Here is a 15,528-nt window from a genome sequence, read left to right on the forward strand (position 1 = left end):
TTTCAGGTACTCAGCATGACACATTACACAAGTGGTTCTGGAGGAATTATTTTTTCCTATATGTCATCTATTTTCATTCAAATTCCTTCATTTTGAGGATCATTTTCATGCCAATACATCTTTTAGTGAATGTTTATAAAGCAGATTTAGATTCTCAGAGTAGAAAATCAAATGCAAGATTCCTAACAGTTGTGTATTTAGTCCCTTGAATGACACTCTCCACACGTGAGCTAAAATTAGTTAAGCTCTGAACAAAGAGTCAGGAACCTTTGAATTCTGATGCAAGGTCTTACAGAAAGAATGTGTTCTGGACTGCTTGACCTATCAGTCTCCCTGATTATGAAATAAGGGGGAAAACATTGACAGAATTCACTGATATTGAAAGTGCTTTCAGTAAATTCTGATAGATGAGTGCTTCAAAAATGCTGATAATAATAGATGATCATTACATTTCTCTCTAAACCTAAAGCCAAGACATTGATATAAGCATGTAAGTAAGCTCAATATCATGGGAATAGTAGGAATCATGGAAATTTCTGTACATCTATCATGGACTTACAGATTTTAATAGAGTCACTTTTGTTTTCTAGTGAAGGCCGGATCAGATACAACTTGAATAAAAACAGTTTTCTAATTAATATCCCGTTGCCATTTGGTGGAAGATCATCCCATGACATAAGGATGCCACAGACCGTTAAAACACCTCCTCTGGTAATGGAGTCAATGGGAATAAGTGTGCCATCTCAGGAATACAGAATCCCAACATTTACTGTTCCAGAATCTTATCCTGTTCGTGTGCCTTTATTTGGCACTTTAGAGCTCTCTGCTAATGTGTACAGCAACTATTACAACTGGACAGCAGCATACACTTTGGCTAATACCACCACAGAGAAAGCATCCAGCATAAGAACTACTTATACCACAAACGCTGATTCAGTTTTTGAGCTACTTTCCTACAGTGTGAAAGGTAAGAATGTGTGCTAATACTGCAATGTTGGCAAAACTATTTTAATGACTTTATTTTCCATGTATCAGGTACAGTACATTCATTTTCCTGTTGCTTATTTGAAGAAAGGTGTTGCGTAATCTGAAATCACTTTCTCTTTGTTTTTAAAGATATGCGAATCTGTTTATTCAGGCACTGAAGGTGAAGTGAGATTAATTCAATAAAGACTTTTAAGGTCCGTATTTTCCTAGATATTCCCTACTGAAGAAAAAGTCCTTCAAAACTGAAGGCATCATTCTATAAACACTTGTGTATCTGACAAATCAAGTGTTTTCAAAATCAAGTGTGCAGGTATGACCGCAATCAAGCAGTAACATAAAAGCTTAATGACATCAGACAAAGTCTTAAAGAAAAAAGTTATAAATCACACTCTTATCTTTTGTGTCCTTTTTCCTATTTCAGGTTCTGGAGAAGCATCATATAATAGACATGGATTCACCTGTGCATATGAAAATCACCTAAAGCACAGACTCTTAACAACAGATTTTAAGTTGGCCAAGACAAAGAGTTATGAACCTAGTCCAGTTGCAAATTACACCATATCACTTACGGCATCTAGTACTCTGGGTCCTCAGCTTTCATTTTCCGGTGATATTGTTTCTGAAAAGACAAATAACATGAATCTCAATAACATCAAGATGGAAGGACAGCTGGAAGTAGCTTCGGTCTTTGCAAGAAGCATTTACACTCTTTCAAGCTCGTACAATGAAAAGAGACGGGTTTTAGAAGGAAAATCAAATCTGAAGTTGGATTCTTCTTACCTTCAGGCTACCAATCAGATATCTGGCAGATACAGTGATGATTTGTTTTCCATTACCTCAGTTTCTGATGTACAAAGTGGACTATTAAAGAACACAGCTTCACTGAAGTATGAAAACAGCCAGCTGAAAATGACATCTGAAACAAATGGGAGGTATCGACATATTGCAGGTGTCAATAAGCTCGAATTAATTTTGTCAAAGAAGATGGCAGCACTTCGATCTGAGTACCAAGCCACTTACAAGCAAACCCAGTATTATGCGTTGTTTGCAGGTTCTCTCAATTCCCAGGATCTTGTTTTCAACACTGATATCTCTCTGACCGATCAAAGGAATCGAGCTGCACATAAGTCATCACTCAATCTAAATCAGTATGGTCTAGCCAGCAGCGCAACCACAAATGTGCAGTTTAGTCCATTGACAATGCAGAGTGAAATGAATGCCAAACTTGATACTGCTGGAGGCTCCATGTCACTATCCTCTTCTGGGCGCTATGGTAAAAACAATGCAAAATTCAATCTAGGTGGAAGAGTGAGCCTAACGGAAATAACGCTGGGAAGTGAATATCAGAGTACAGTTCTGGGTATGGACAACAAACATGTTTTGAACTTCAGAGTTAATAGAGAAGGACTCAAGTTTTCAAATAATTTGCAAGGATCATTCAAAGAGATTAAGTTGGAGTACACAAATGACTTGAATATTCCTGGTTTATCCTTAACATTTGCTTCAAAGTTAGACAACAGCTTCAGCTTTGACAAGTTCCACAAGCATGTTTTTGACCTACAACTGCAACCTAGCTCACTTACAGCTAAACTAAGCAATAATATGAAATACACTAAAACAGAAATTTCCAACAAAGCAGAACTGCTTCTCGAGCTTCTGAAGCTGAACTTGGGTGGCAATGTCAGAGGAGCCTATGGGGCAGATGAAATAAGGCATACCTACACCATTACATATGCTGATCTAGCTGCAAACTTTAAAACAGATACCGTCGCAAATGTTCAAGGCACAGCAGTGAGTCACAGAGTTAATCTGAATGTGGCAGGACTTGCTTCCTCAGTTACTATGAACACAAACTGTGATTCTAAATCTCTCCGTTTCAGCAATGTTGTGCGTTCCACTATGGCCCCATTTACCATCACTGCTGACATACATACCAATGGTAACGGAAAGCTGAGTGCTATGGGTGAACACACTGGAGACCTTTACAGCAAATTCCTGTTTAAAGCAGAGCCTCTTGCTTTCACTTTGTCCCATGATTACAGAGGATCTACCAGTCACAGCTTGAAGTCTAGAGGAAGATATACTACCCTGCTTGATAACAAAGTTCATATGCTTTTTACTCCGTCAGAGCAGTCAAGTGCTTGGAAATTGAAAAGTCAGCTAAACAATAATGTATATTCACAAGATCTCAGTGCTTACAATGATGCAGAAAAGACCGGTGTGGAACTTAGTGGAAGAGCTTTAGCAGATCTCTCTGTAATGGATACGTCAGTCATACTACCATTCACATCTGAAGAAGTTAATTTAATTGATGTATTGGGCCTCAGGGGCAGTGTGTCACAGCCTCAAGAATTCAGCATCTCTGGCTCTGTGAAGTATGACAAAAATAAAGATATGCATGTTATTAACCTACCATTCTTGGAACATTTGCCAGTTTACTTTGAACAAATCAGAGGCACCATTCTATCCACACTGCAGGCCATACAAACTTACCTGAAGAACATTAACGTAGAACAACATATGAGAAAATACAAGGCAACTTTGGATAAACTCCCACAGCACATTAATGATTACATGGACAAATTAGATATGAAAGGCAGAGTTAGCAGCATGAAAAATAATTTGATTGCTTTCACAAAGGACTACAGAATAACATCTGATGATCTCCAAATTATGCTGGAAAAAGCCATGCACAATTTTCAAGAAATACTGTTTCAGCTGCAGGTCTATCTGATACAAATTGAGCAATACATCAAAGATCATTATGAGCAGTATGACATTAAAGCACTTATTGCACAGCTTCTTGACCGAATAGTTGAAACAATGACAGCTCTAGATAGCAAATATAAGATAAGAATCACTGTAGTTGACACTATTCAAAAATTGCAAATGTTTTTTCTCCAGTATTCTCCTAGCAAAATTGGAAGCAGCACTTTGGCTTGGATTAAAAATGTAGATGATGAGTACAGGATTACAGCTAGGATACAGGAAAACCTAGAACAACTCAAGATTCAGATTCAGAATATTGATGTCAGACACATTGCAGAAAATTTGAAACAGCAGATTAAAACGTTTGATGCTAAAGAAGTTTTAGAAAAATTGAAGCGTTCATTACCAATTGAAAAAATGAATGAAGTTCTTGAACAAATCAAAGACTTTATTCTAAATTGGATGGAGGAGTATGAAGTGTCTGAGAAGATCAGTGCTTTCCGAGGTCATGTGCACAAACTGATTGTAAAATATGAAATTGATAAACAGGTATATTTTTTAATGGACAGAATGATAGAACTGCTTAACCAGTACAGAATAAAAGAAACCATCCAGAAACTGACCATCTACCTGAAAAAGATTGATGTGAAGTCATGCTTTGATAAAGTTGTTGCTTTTATTGATGATGCTATCAAGAAAGTACAATCCTTTGATTATGAAACGATGATAAAGGAAGTCAACAAGTTCCTTGACATGGTTATTAAAAAGCTCAAGTCTTTTGACTATAACCAGTTTGTTGATGACACAAATAACAAAATTCGAGAAGTGACACAGAAAATAAATGAGGAACTCAGAAGTCTAGAACTTCCACAGAAAGCAGAAGCACTGAAACAGTATGTGAGAGATTTTAGAGCTGTGATTTCAAAATACGTGGAACAACTAAGGGACACTAAGCTTGCTGCAATAATTAACTGGTTCAAGGAGCTCATAAACTCAACAACATTTGCTAATCTGAAAGCCAAGGTAAATGAACATCTGGAAGACCTGAGAGAGAGGATTTCTGAAATGGATATTTCCCAGGAATTCCAGTGGTATCTTCAGAAGATAAGCCAATTCTACAATTCTGTTGTCATATACATTTCTGAGCAGTGGAACATAGCTTTTAAGAAAATCTTTACTGTGGCTGAAAAGTATGATCTAAAAAATTGGGCTGAAAATTTAAACCAGTTTGTTGAAACAGGATTTAAAGTCCCTGAAATCACAACTGTTATAGTCACTATACCTGCCTTTGAGGTTAGTCTCCGAAGTCTTCGGGAAGCAACATTTCGAACACCAGACTTCACTGTTCCACTGACTGATCTGCATATCCCCTCCTATGAGGTAAATATTAAGAGATTAAAGGACATGAAAATCCCAATGAAATTTACTACCCCAGAATTTACAGTTCTAAATACCTTTAAAGTTCCTTCCTATACAATTGATTTGAATGAGATTAAACTTCAGATTGTGAGAACAATAGACAAACTCATGTTTGGTGAATTTGAGTTGCCAGCAATTGATTTGTATTTTAAAGACCTAAAGATGAGAGATATGCCTTTTTCTGACATTTCTTTCCCAGAAATACAAATGCCACAGTTTCAAATACCAGAATTATTGGTGCCAAAGCTAAATTTAAATGAGTTCCAGATTCCTAACATGAAGATACCAGAGTTCCAGCTTCCACGTATCCCACATACTGTGACTGTCCCTACATTTGGAAAATTGTCTGGTGCTTTCAGAGTCACCTCTCCATTCTTTACACTGTCTGCACAAGCTGAGGTTCATAATACTACAACATCTGCAAACAGTCCAGAATTTGTGACCTCTCTTTCAGCTCAAACAACGTCCAAATTAGATTTCCTAGTTTTTAGTGTTATTGCAGATTCACGTCTCTTGGCCCCTGAAATGAAGCAACTGAACCTTAAAAATTCCATGAAGGTCAACCACAGGTTCCTGAAAGTTGATCATACCAATGAACTGATATTTTTAGGGACTTCAGTTGAAGGTGAAGCTGAAACTAGAGCAAACTTCTATACAACAAAGAATTCAATAGAACTACAGAATAATTTAATGGTCAAGCTGCAAAGAAAAATTTGGATGCAGAGTGGAACGGCATATTCCCACAGACTGAATATTCCACAAGCTGAATTCTCTAGCCAGGCTGATCTGATCAATAATATGACAACAGAGGTAGAAGCAGGACACATATCATTTACCTCCACCGGTAAAGGAAACTGGAAATGGACTTCTCCTAATTTCTCCGATGAAGGCACTCATGATTCACATGCCACTTTCAGAGTTGAGGGCCCCATTATTACATTTTCTGCCAACAACAGAATAAATGATAAGTATCTGAAAGTCAACCAAGCCATGAGATATGAATGTGGTTTCCTAAATTATGCAACACTTCAGATTCAGTCTGAAATTGAGTCACAACGTGTGGGACGTAGCGTTCTGAATGTAAAAGGCACAGGACAGCTTGGAGGAATGAAAGTGGAATTAACAGGCTCTCACAATGCTCGGCTCAATGGACGGATTGCTGGAACTGTAAATAATGAGATTTTCTTCTTGGCACAGCCTTTTGAAATTCGTCTATTAACAAACAATGATGGAAACATGAAAATCAGCTTCCCAATGAAACTGACTGGCAAAATTGACTTCCTGAATAATTATGGGTTTGCACTCAGTTCCTCTGTTCAGCAGGTCAGCTGGCAAGCTACTGGCAGGTTCAATCAGTACAGATATTCCCATAATATGTCTGCTGGCAACAATGATGACAGAATTGAAGCTCATGTTGAAATGAATGGAGATGCCAACCTGGACTTCCTAAATATTCCTTTAACAATTCCTCAGCTTCAGGTTCCCTACACTGGAATTAAAACTCCTCAGCTAAGAGATTATTCGCTGTGGGAACAGATAGGCCTGAAAGATTTATTGAAGACAACAAGACAATCCTTTGATTTAAATTTGAATGCTCGGTATGAGAAAAACAAAGACATGCATGTAATCCCACTTCCTTTAGCAACAGTACATGAAGCACTTAATAAATACATCACTTTCTTCAACAAGTATTTTGAGAGAGGAAGAAACACTGCTTTAGATTTTCTCACAAAGTCATACAATGAAGCCAAAACAAAATTTGACAAATACAAAATACAGACATCACTGAACAAACTACCACGGACCTTCAGGATTCCAGGATACACCATTCCGATTGTAAATATTGAGGTTTCTCCTTTTACTGCTGAGATGCCAGCCTTTGGTTACATGCTCCCAAAAGAAATAAGCACAACAGGATTCACAGTTCCATTTATTGGCTTTTCAGTACCATCTTACACACTAGTTTTACCTTCTCTGGAGCTTCCAGTTCTTCATGTCCCACAGGATCTACGCACTCTAAAGCTTCCTAGATTCAGAATCAACAGCCCATCAAACCACATCTTAATTCCTGCCATGGGAAACATTACTTACGACTTCTCATTTAAATCCAGTGTGATCACTTTAACTGCAAATGCCGGGCTGTTCAATCAGTCAGATATTGCTGGGCAGCTCAGTGTCTCATCCTCTTCTGTCATTGATGCACTGCAATTTAAGCTGGATGGTTCAACAAGTTTGACAAGAAAAAGGGGACTGAAGCTGGCCACAGCACTGTCCCTGAGTAATAACAAATTTCTAGGAGGAAATCATGACAGCACTATTAGTTTCACAAAGAGGAACATGGAAGCTTCAGTGGCAACAAATGCAGAAATCAACACAACAGTTTTAAAAATGAATTTCAGCCAAGAACTTTCTGGAAATACTAAGTCTAAACCCACTCTTTCCTCAGGGCTAAAGTTAATGTATGATTTTAATGCTCCTAAATATGGCACCAGTGCTAAGGGAGGAATTGCTCACAAACTTGCTTTAGAGAGCCTTACATCTTACATATCAGTAGAAACTTCTACAAATGGGGACATTGATGGAGTATTTTACACTGGAAATGCATTTTCTGGAAGTCTAGACCATGAGGCAAACACCTATCTAAATGCTAATGGAGCTCGGTCATCTCTCAAGCTTGAGGCCCACTCCAAAGCAGATGGACTCTGGAACAGCGAAATGAAAGAAATACTTGCAGTTGAAGCATCTACCCGTCGTGTTTATGCAGTCTGGGAGCACAATGGGAAGAACTATGCGCGATATACACCTCTTTTCGCAACAACAGGGGCTCAGAGATGCAAAGCAACCTTAGAGCTGGCTCCTTGGGGTATATCAGCAGATCTTCAGATTCAAGCCACTCAGCCAAATTCATTCCTGGACACAGCCTCAGTTAATCAAATTGTTGTAGCGAAAATCAGTACTGCAAACCAGAAAGTTCACTGGAAGGGTGAAGGCCAAATTCAGTCATTATCTCTCAGTCATGATATGCAGTTATCAAATGAAAAATCAAAGGCAAAGTTTGATATTTCTGGATCTTTGGAAGGATACATGGACTTCCTCAAAAACATAAGGTGTCCCATTTCTGAGAAAAGCTTATGGGATATCTTGAAGTTGGATGTCACTACCAGTGCTGACAGAAAACAGTACCTAAATGGTTCAGCATCCCTTGTGTACACAAAGAGTGAAGATGGTTACTTTTTCCCCATACCTGTGAATAAGCTGACCGATGGCTTCTCTTTCAGCATTCCTGAGTTACATCTAAAGGCTCCAAGCCCTGTTCTCAGCACTCCAGAGTTCAGAGTTCCTTTCACCACTCTCCAGGTCCCAGCATACACCATTGACTTGCGCAACATAAAAATTCCACAGACGCTAAACACAATGCCATTTGATGTCAATTTACCCACACTGCCAAAACTAAGATTCCCCAAAGTGGATGTAGGAGCCGATTATATTACATTAGAAGAATATAAAATACCATATTTTGAGGTGACAATACCTGAATACCAAATAACTGTGTCTCAATTCACTCTTCCAAAGAGTATTTCTCTTGGCAGTTTCCATGTAGATCTGGATGAAGTAGCTAATAAAATTGCAGATTTTGATCTGCCTACAATTACAATCCCTGAACAGAAAATTGAGATCCCCCCTCTCAAAATATCCTTGCCTGCTGGAATTTACATCCCATCTTTTGGTGCCTTGACTGGATCTTTCAAAGTTGCTTCCCCTTTGTACAACGTCACCTGGAGAACAGACTTAACCAACAAAAAGGACTCTTTTGAACAGTCCATTGACTCTACCTGCAGCTCAACATTGCAGTTCCTGGAATATGACTTGAATGGTAAGACATTAAAATTCTATATGCCACAATTTTTGGGGAAATACTCTATATCGTTTTTTTCCGATTTTTTTTTTTTTTACCAAGACTTTGAATATGAAGATGTTGCTGTCTATTTAGAACTGACATTAGATTATGCTTTTTTTATCATCAGCAGCATTTTTTCATAAATTATTATCAGAGTCTCAGTCAGTCACCCTGAAGGCTAATGACTAGATATATGTATAACTAATGGCATACTGTGAAAAAAATGGAAAAGATATCTTTATCTGTGTAGCGGTTTCTTACTTTAACATGTGAACAACATGACATTCCCCCATTACTTACAGTAATACATGTAAAGGAGAGAAGGCAGGTTTATATTTTATCTGCTTCAGTTCAGACAAATACCATTTTCCTTAGGAAATAATCATATTTTATTTCAAAAATTATTTCGACTCAGAAAACTCTAGAATCCCATATAGCATTGAGTTCTAGACTCTATAATAATACTAAAAATATATATCATAATAAAGTTCTACCTCTCAAGAAATTAGAATCACCATTTATGATCTGTATGAATGCAAAATGTTTTATCCATGTTGTTCTAAATATAGAGAAAAAATTAATTTTAAAATACTCCAGTTGAACAAATATTTTCATATCTTTTTATTTGGGCCATTATGGGCATTCAGTTTCTTGATGCATAATTTTACATACTACAGAAACACCCCACAACTGGCCATCTTACATAAAACTGGATATTTTTTTGTATTGTTTGCTGGTAATTTCTGGAAATAGACACATTTGAAATCTGTTTCACAGTTGTTTCAAACTACAAATATGAAGAAGGCCTGTTTGTTATGAAGACAACTGGTAGCTTTTCACATCGTGACATGAGTGCAAACTACAAGGAAGATCTTACTGTTTCAGGAATTAGGTAAAAATTTGCTTTAATAATATAATTTATATTAGACAAAATTGCCAATGATGTACTGTTGCTTTGAACTCTAACGCCCCGGAGTGCTTTGCTGTAATTAATAAGAACCTGTGTAGCTACCCTGTCAGCTGTGCCTTTTTCCCTCTGGAGATAGCTGGAAAGCTGTTCCCTCTTGGCATTTCTAGAATACCTGCTCTCAGCAGCCCCATTTCAAAAAACTGCTGAGATATAAACACAGTATTTTATAATCAGAGCAGTTCTAGATCTGACCATCAACATAGTTCGGGTTTTTTCCCACTGGATCCCTCAGTCACCACAAGCCATTAAAGAGTAACTTTTATTCACAAGTACCCATACTAGGGATAAGAGCTGACCATCTAACTTCCCGTTTTGATCTGCAAGTGTTGTGTTGACATATCCAAGGGACAGAGTCTATGAAGGCAAGTACAAACGCAATTAAAAAATACTGCCTGTACTTATGTTGGTGGAAAAAATTGCAGTCAGCTTGTAGAAGTCTGCATAAAGCTGACAGTGGCACAGCTGCAGGTTTTGTTTCACTGCCCTAATTTAATGAAAAGTCTCAACAGAGCTTAATATAGTTTTATCGAAAACAGGAAAATTGGAGTGACGGGAAGTTGTGAATGTATTAGGATAAATTCTAAGAAATGTGGATAGTAAAACCCTACATTTTCTTTTGATGACAAAAGCATTGTTTACATACATATATATATAAAATAATAGGTGGTATTGTATTTAGACATACTGCATTGGGCTTGTGGTTTGTGCATTCCTTCATAGCTGTGTATTCACTCTTGTAGAGTCATGGACAACACTGCATCACTAGACATCATCAGCCCAACTTTTACAGACGTTCATGTGCGTTATCAAGGGACTGACAGGAGCTTATCCGGCTCAGTATCGTCACCCTCTGCTGGGACCTTGGGCTATGTCGTCGAAATGGACACTGACATTCTCACGGCGAAAGTTTACTATCGAACTCGGGTAAGCTTGATATGAGCAATAAAAAGCAAAAAGGTTGGGTGCGCTCAGAGGAAAAGTTCACTTTTAAAGTTTGTGTATGTTTATGTTAAGACATAAATTAAGACATAAATTTTTCCAAAGAAAAAGTATATTATCAGTAATTCAAGTTTTTCTTTCCTACACTTGCCTTTCCAATACTAAAAGTAGAATCTGTGTGAAGAGGCTGTTTCAGGTCCTCCACACAGTTAATTTTGCCCTCTCCTATGATCAAGAAGACACACCCACTGAAAGTGAAGAAAGTACAAAGCCGGTTTCACATAAGTCACCCTTGAGGTTTAATGTATACTCATCAGGTTACTTATAATTACTGCAAAAGTGTCCATTATAGGAATTAGGCCACTGGAAGAAGTCAGACCATCTGTAGAATGTCTTTTTAAATCCATTAATATATCACAATACATTCTAAGAATTAAAGACCTTACAAGATTTTCTAACAAAACATGCTATTATTATTGACATACTATGACAATTTCAAACTTAAAATTTTACCTTCCAAAATGATATACCAATTTAGGAATCACAAGCAGCTCACAATTCACAATTCACTATATTCACTGGAAAATTTATCTAAATTTATTCTCATTCAAGGATCTTTAATGACTTTCTAAATTGTCTCATTGATTTAAATGATTACAAAATGAAATCCTCTAATATTTTCATATGAAGAAAATGCTTTTTAAATTTACTTGAAATGATTTAAAAAATGAGTAGAAGGCTCATTTTCCCAAGTAATTCACATGCCTTATGAGACATGATAGGCATTTAATACAAAGGAAGGAAAAATCTCATTTGCAGTCAAATTTTTAAAAAAGATGAGACTAAGTTATGTTCTGGTCCTTCTGTTTGAAGAGGCACAAAGTAACTTGATAACATATAATTTCTTCCAAAATAACCTTTCAAGAAGAGAGAAAACACACAGTAGGCAAAAAATTGTAGGGTCTTTCTCCTATATATGATAAAATTCAAGATGCAAAATGAGAATGTTGAAATACAGTCCTAAATAATATCAAATTTGTTTAATATACAAGCTAACTTTTTCTTATCTTGTTCTATGTTTTCAGTCTGCTCCTCAGAAGGACATTGACATATTAAAAAGTGAGATATCCTTCAAGAAACCCGACCTAATTCAAATGAAATTCAACTGGAAAGAGGATGCTGCCAAAGACTTACTGTTGGGTCTAAAAGAAAAAGTACCTAAAATGACAAATGCAGTCTATAGGTACGTTAATCGGTATCATAAGGAGCATATGGGACTGGAAATTAGTGCTGCCACCTTAAGGATGAAGAATATCATGCAGAATAATGTTGACAAAGCATACACATTTGCTGTGAAACAAATAGATCAAATAGATGCTCAGCTTCGCACAGCTGCCAGTGAGACCTCTGGCAAATATCAAGAGATGAAGGTCAAAGCTAAACAGCTATATCAACATGCAGCAGATCAAGCTGAACAGTTTGACTATCAAAGAATGAAAGCAAAGCTTTTGGATGCTACAATTGACCTAATAGAAGAGTATCACAAGAGAATAAAACACCTAATTGACTCAGCCATTGAATTCCTGAAGACCACAAAATTCCAGGTCCCTGGGCTGTCTGACAAGTACACTGGCGAAGAAATATACCAGATGACTACAGAGAAGGTAGCAAAAAATGCTGATTTATGCCTTTCAAAACTTCAGGAGTACTTTGATGCCTTGATTGCAGCTATCAATGAGCTGGAAGTCAGACTTCCTGCTTCTGAAACAATTTTTAGGGGTCGTAATGTACTTGATCAAATTAAAGAAATGCTGAAACATTTGCAGGAAAAGATCAGGCAGACATTTGCTACTCTCCAGGAAGCTGACTTTGCAGGAAGGCTTAAGCAACTGAAAGTAGTAGTGCAAGAAGTTTTTCAGAAGGTAGAAGAAATGGTGAGAAGCTGGCAATCCAAAAATTTTGAAGACATCAAAATCCAAACACAACAGCTGTACAAAGATGCAATGGCTTCAGATTATGCACAGAAACTGAGATCCTTGGCAGAAGATGTTAAAAAATACACTTCTCAATTTAAACATTTGAGCCAGAAGATGTTCCAGGACCTTTCAGAAAAGCTGCACCAGCTGCTCCTCTATGTAAAGGCATTACGGGAGGAATATTTTGATCCAACTACACTTGGATGGTCAGTGAAATACTATGAAGTGGAAGACAAGGTACTGGGATGGCTGAAGAATCTAATAGATACAGTAGTGGATTGGCACAACAAGTATGTTGGAGATCTTGCTGACGCAGTTACACGCCTGACAGACCAAGTAAGAGAATTGGTGGAAAACTACAGCCAGGAATATTATGACCTTATAACTGATGTTGAAGGAAAAGGAAAACAGAAGGTCATGGAGCTCTCTGCTGCTGCTCAGGAAAAAATCCGATATTGGTCTGCAGCTGCTAAGAGGAAAATCGATGAACATAACAAGCAAGTCAAAGAAAAACTCCAGGAGATCTATGAGCAGCTTAGTCATTCCCAAGAAAAGCTAATCAGTGAGGCCAAAAGGTTAATTGATCTAACTATAGAAAATTACTCTGCATTTCTGCAATATATCTCAGAGATTCTTCGTCGGTTTGAGCAAATAACAGCCGAGAGCATAAAGCCATATATAGCTGTTCGTCAAGGAGAGCTTAGAATAGATGTGCCCAAGCCATTTGACTGGCAGTCCATTTACCAAATGCCCCAAAAAAGCAGAGAGGCACTCAGAAAAAAAGTGGAACTAACACGCACACTGATTCAGCAAGGCATTGAGGAAGGCTCCAGGAAATGGGAAGAAATGCAAAGATTCATTGATGAACAACTTGCCACTGAGCAACTGAGTCTTCAGCAGATTATGGAAAATATACAGCAGCGTATGAAGACCTGAATGGACATGCAGAAGAGGAGAAGTAATAAGTTTGTATCACAATATATTTAAAAATAACAGCAATCAGCATGTTGGAGCTTCAGGTAGATACTGTTTGAATTTGAATTTGTAAATGAAAACTGAATAATCTACACTAGGTTATTTTAATAAGCTTAATAAGACAATAAATGAGTTCTTTATTACATTTTTGTGTCATTCATTACAGTTACTTTTACTTGGACCGTACGGCTTAATCCAACAATTGTCAAGGTCAATGGGAAGTCTTTGTTTTGATTTCACTGTATGTTGGATCAAGCCAATAATGTGCAATACATATTGTAAATAGTCACAAAAGCTATGCAAAACAGAATAAACAGGTTTTAAGATAAAGGTCACATTCATAAGCCAGTTGAAGGACAACTTAGAAGAACATCTATTTCTCAGCATAGAAATACCTTCATAGATAAATTTGGGAGAAAAAGAAGAGTATGTACAAAAATATGAAGAAAAAATTAATGAATTATGGAAATAATATGACTCCTGGAAAACTGCAGATAATAATACCAATGTTCTGTTAAGAAAAATAAATTTATGCATGTATCAGTTTTCACGAAGCTATGCCAAGAATTTTAGATGTGTTTGCTTTCTACTGGCTAATATACAATTCAGAAATACAGGGTTTTCTTACCTGTTTCCCTATGATATTTCTGGTTTTACATCAAATTGCCTAATTTTTACTTATCGCGAGTTTAGTTAACTGTCAAAGTTTCACTGACATCACTGAACATGATGGGAGTCAAAAGGTTTTCCCCTCAGTCCCCTAGGCTGAAGCTTAGACCTTATTGAAATGAATTCTCGATTTAAAGATGAATTTAAATAATGTTGAAGAATTCACTCACAAAATAGGACTACTTTTGAGTGGAAAATGTGTGGACCCATTATGGTTTATTTTCAGCTGTTGGAATACTATATAGGTAGTCCTTGAGCAAGGCATGCTCAGACTGAAATAATGTTACCTGTTTGAGAATAAACTCTTTAACAAATGACACTGGAAATTCTGTGTACATGTCTGTTTTGATGCAATCAATTCACTCTGTAATACGGTTCTTGCTTGCTCATTAATGGGAGAACAAAGAGTCTGGTTTCAATCCATGGTATGATTGGTTACACATATGAAACAATGGAACACCAGTTTACAAATACCTGAATAAGTTTTGTGGCGGTAGATATGTATTTACAGTACAGAGCAGCACTATGCAAAGATGGTAGCTCAGGTCCTGGAAACGGGAGAGCCCAGTGCCCATGTTGAGCTTATGCAGCAATAATGCTCCCACCTCCACAGCTGTTCCACACCGATCTAGCAAGATCTCAGAGCAAGTTGGGCTATATGACTTTGATATGCCTATTGTCAGACAATATTATTACCCAAGTAAGTCTGCCAGTAATAATTTTTCTCAGATGAGCTCCATTAACCCCAAAATCAGAATCCGACAAGCACAATAGTATCTAGCTGTCAGCAGAGTGGGCATCTCTTAGAAAGTAAGGTAAATCTGTTTTCTCTTTAGAGCTTTCAGACATCACAAATATAGCAATAATTCTCAGACAAAGAAATGGAGTAGTCCCCTGTGAACTGTAAAATAAGGAGTTTTCATTCTGAATAGAATTAATCTGTATATGTCACCCTGCCCAAGGGAACCAGAGGTATAAAAATCCCT

At 37.2% G+C, this 15,528-nt stretch overlaps 1 protein-coding gene across 1 annotated transcript in view; it reads left to right on the plus strand.

Annotated features, from left to right (window-relative positions):
• The window catches only part of APOB (apolipoprotein B), a 35,866-nt gene extending 20,998 nt beyond the window's left edge, over positions 1–14,868 (plus strand). The window contains 5 exon segments of the mRNA XM_075750519.1: positions 591–967; positions 1,409–8,989; positions 9,791–9,905; positions 10,724–10,907; positions 12,008–14,868. Of these exon segments, the coding sequence (XP_075606634.1) occupies positions 591–967; positions 1,409–8,989; positions 9,791–9,905; positions 10,724–10,907; positions 12,008–13,834 (10,084 nt within the window). The 3' untranslated portion in view covers positions 13,835–14,868.
• Positions 14,869–15,528: the final 660 nt, after the last annotated feature.

This window comes from Balearica regulorum, chromosome 3, assembly GCF_011004875.1.
Source record: "Balearica regulorum gibbericeps isolate bBalReg1 chromosome 3, bBalReg1.pri, whole genome shotgun sequence".
Lineage (NCBI taxonomy): Eukaryota > Metazoa > Chordata > Aves > Gruiformes > Gruidae > Balearica > Balearica regulorum.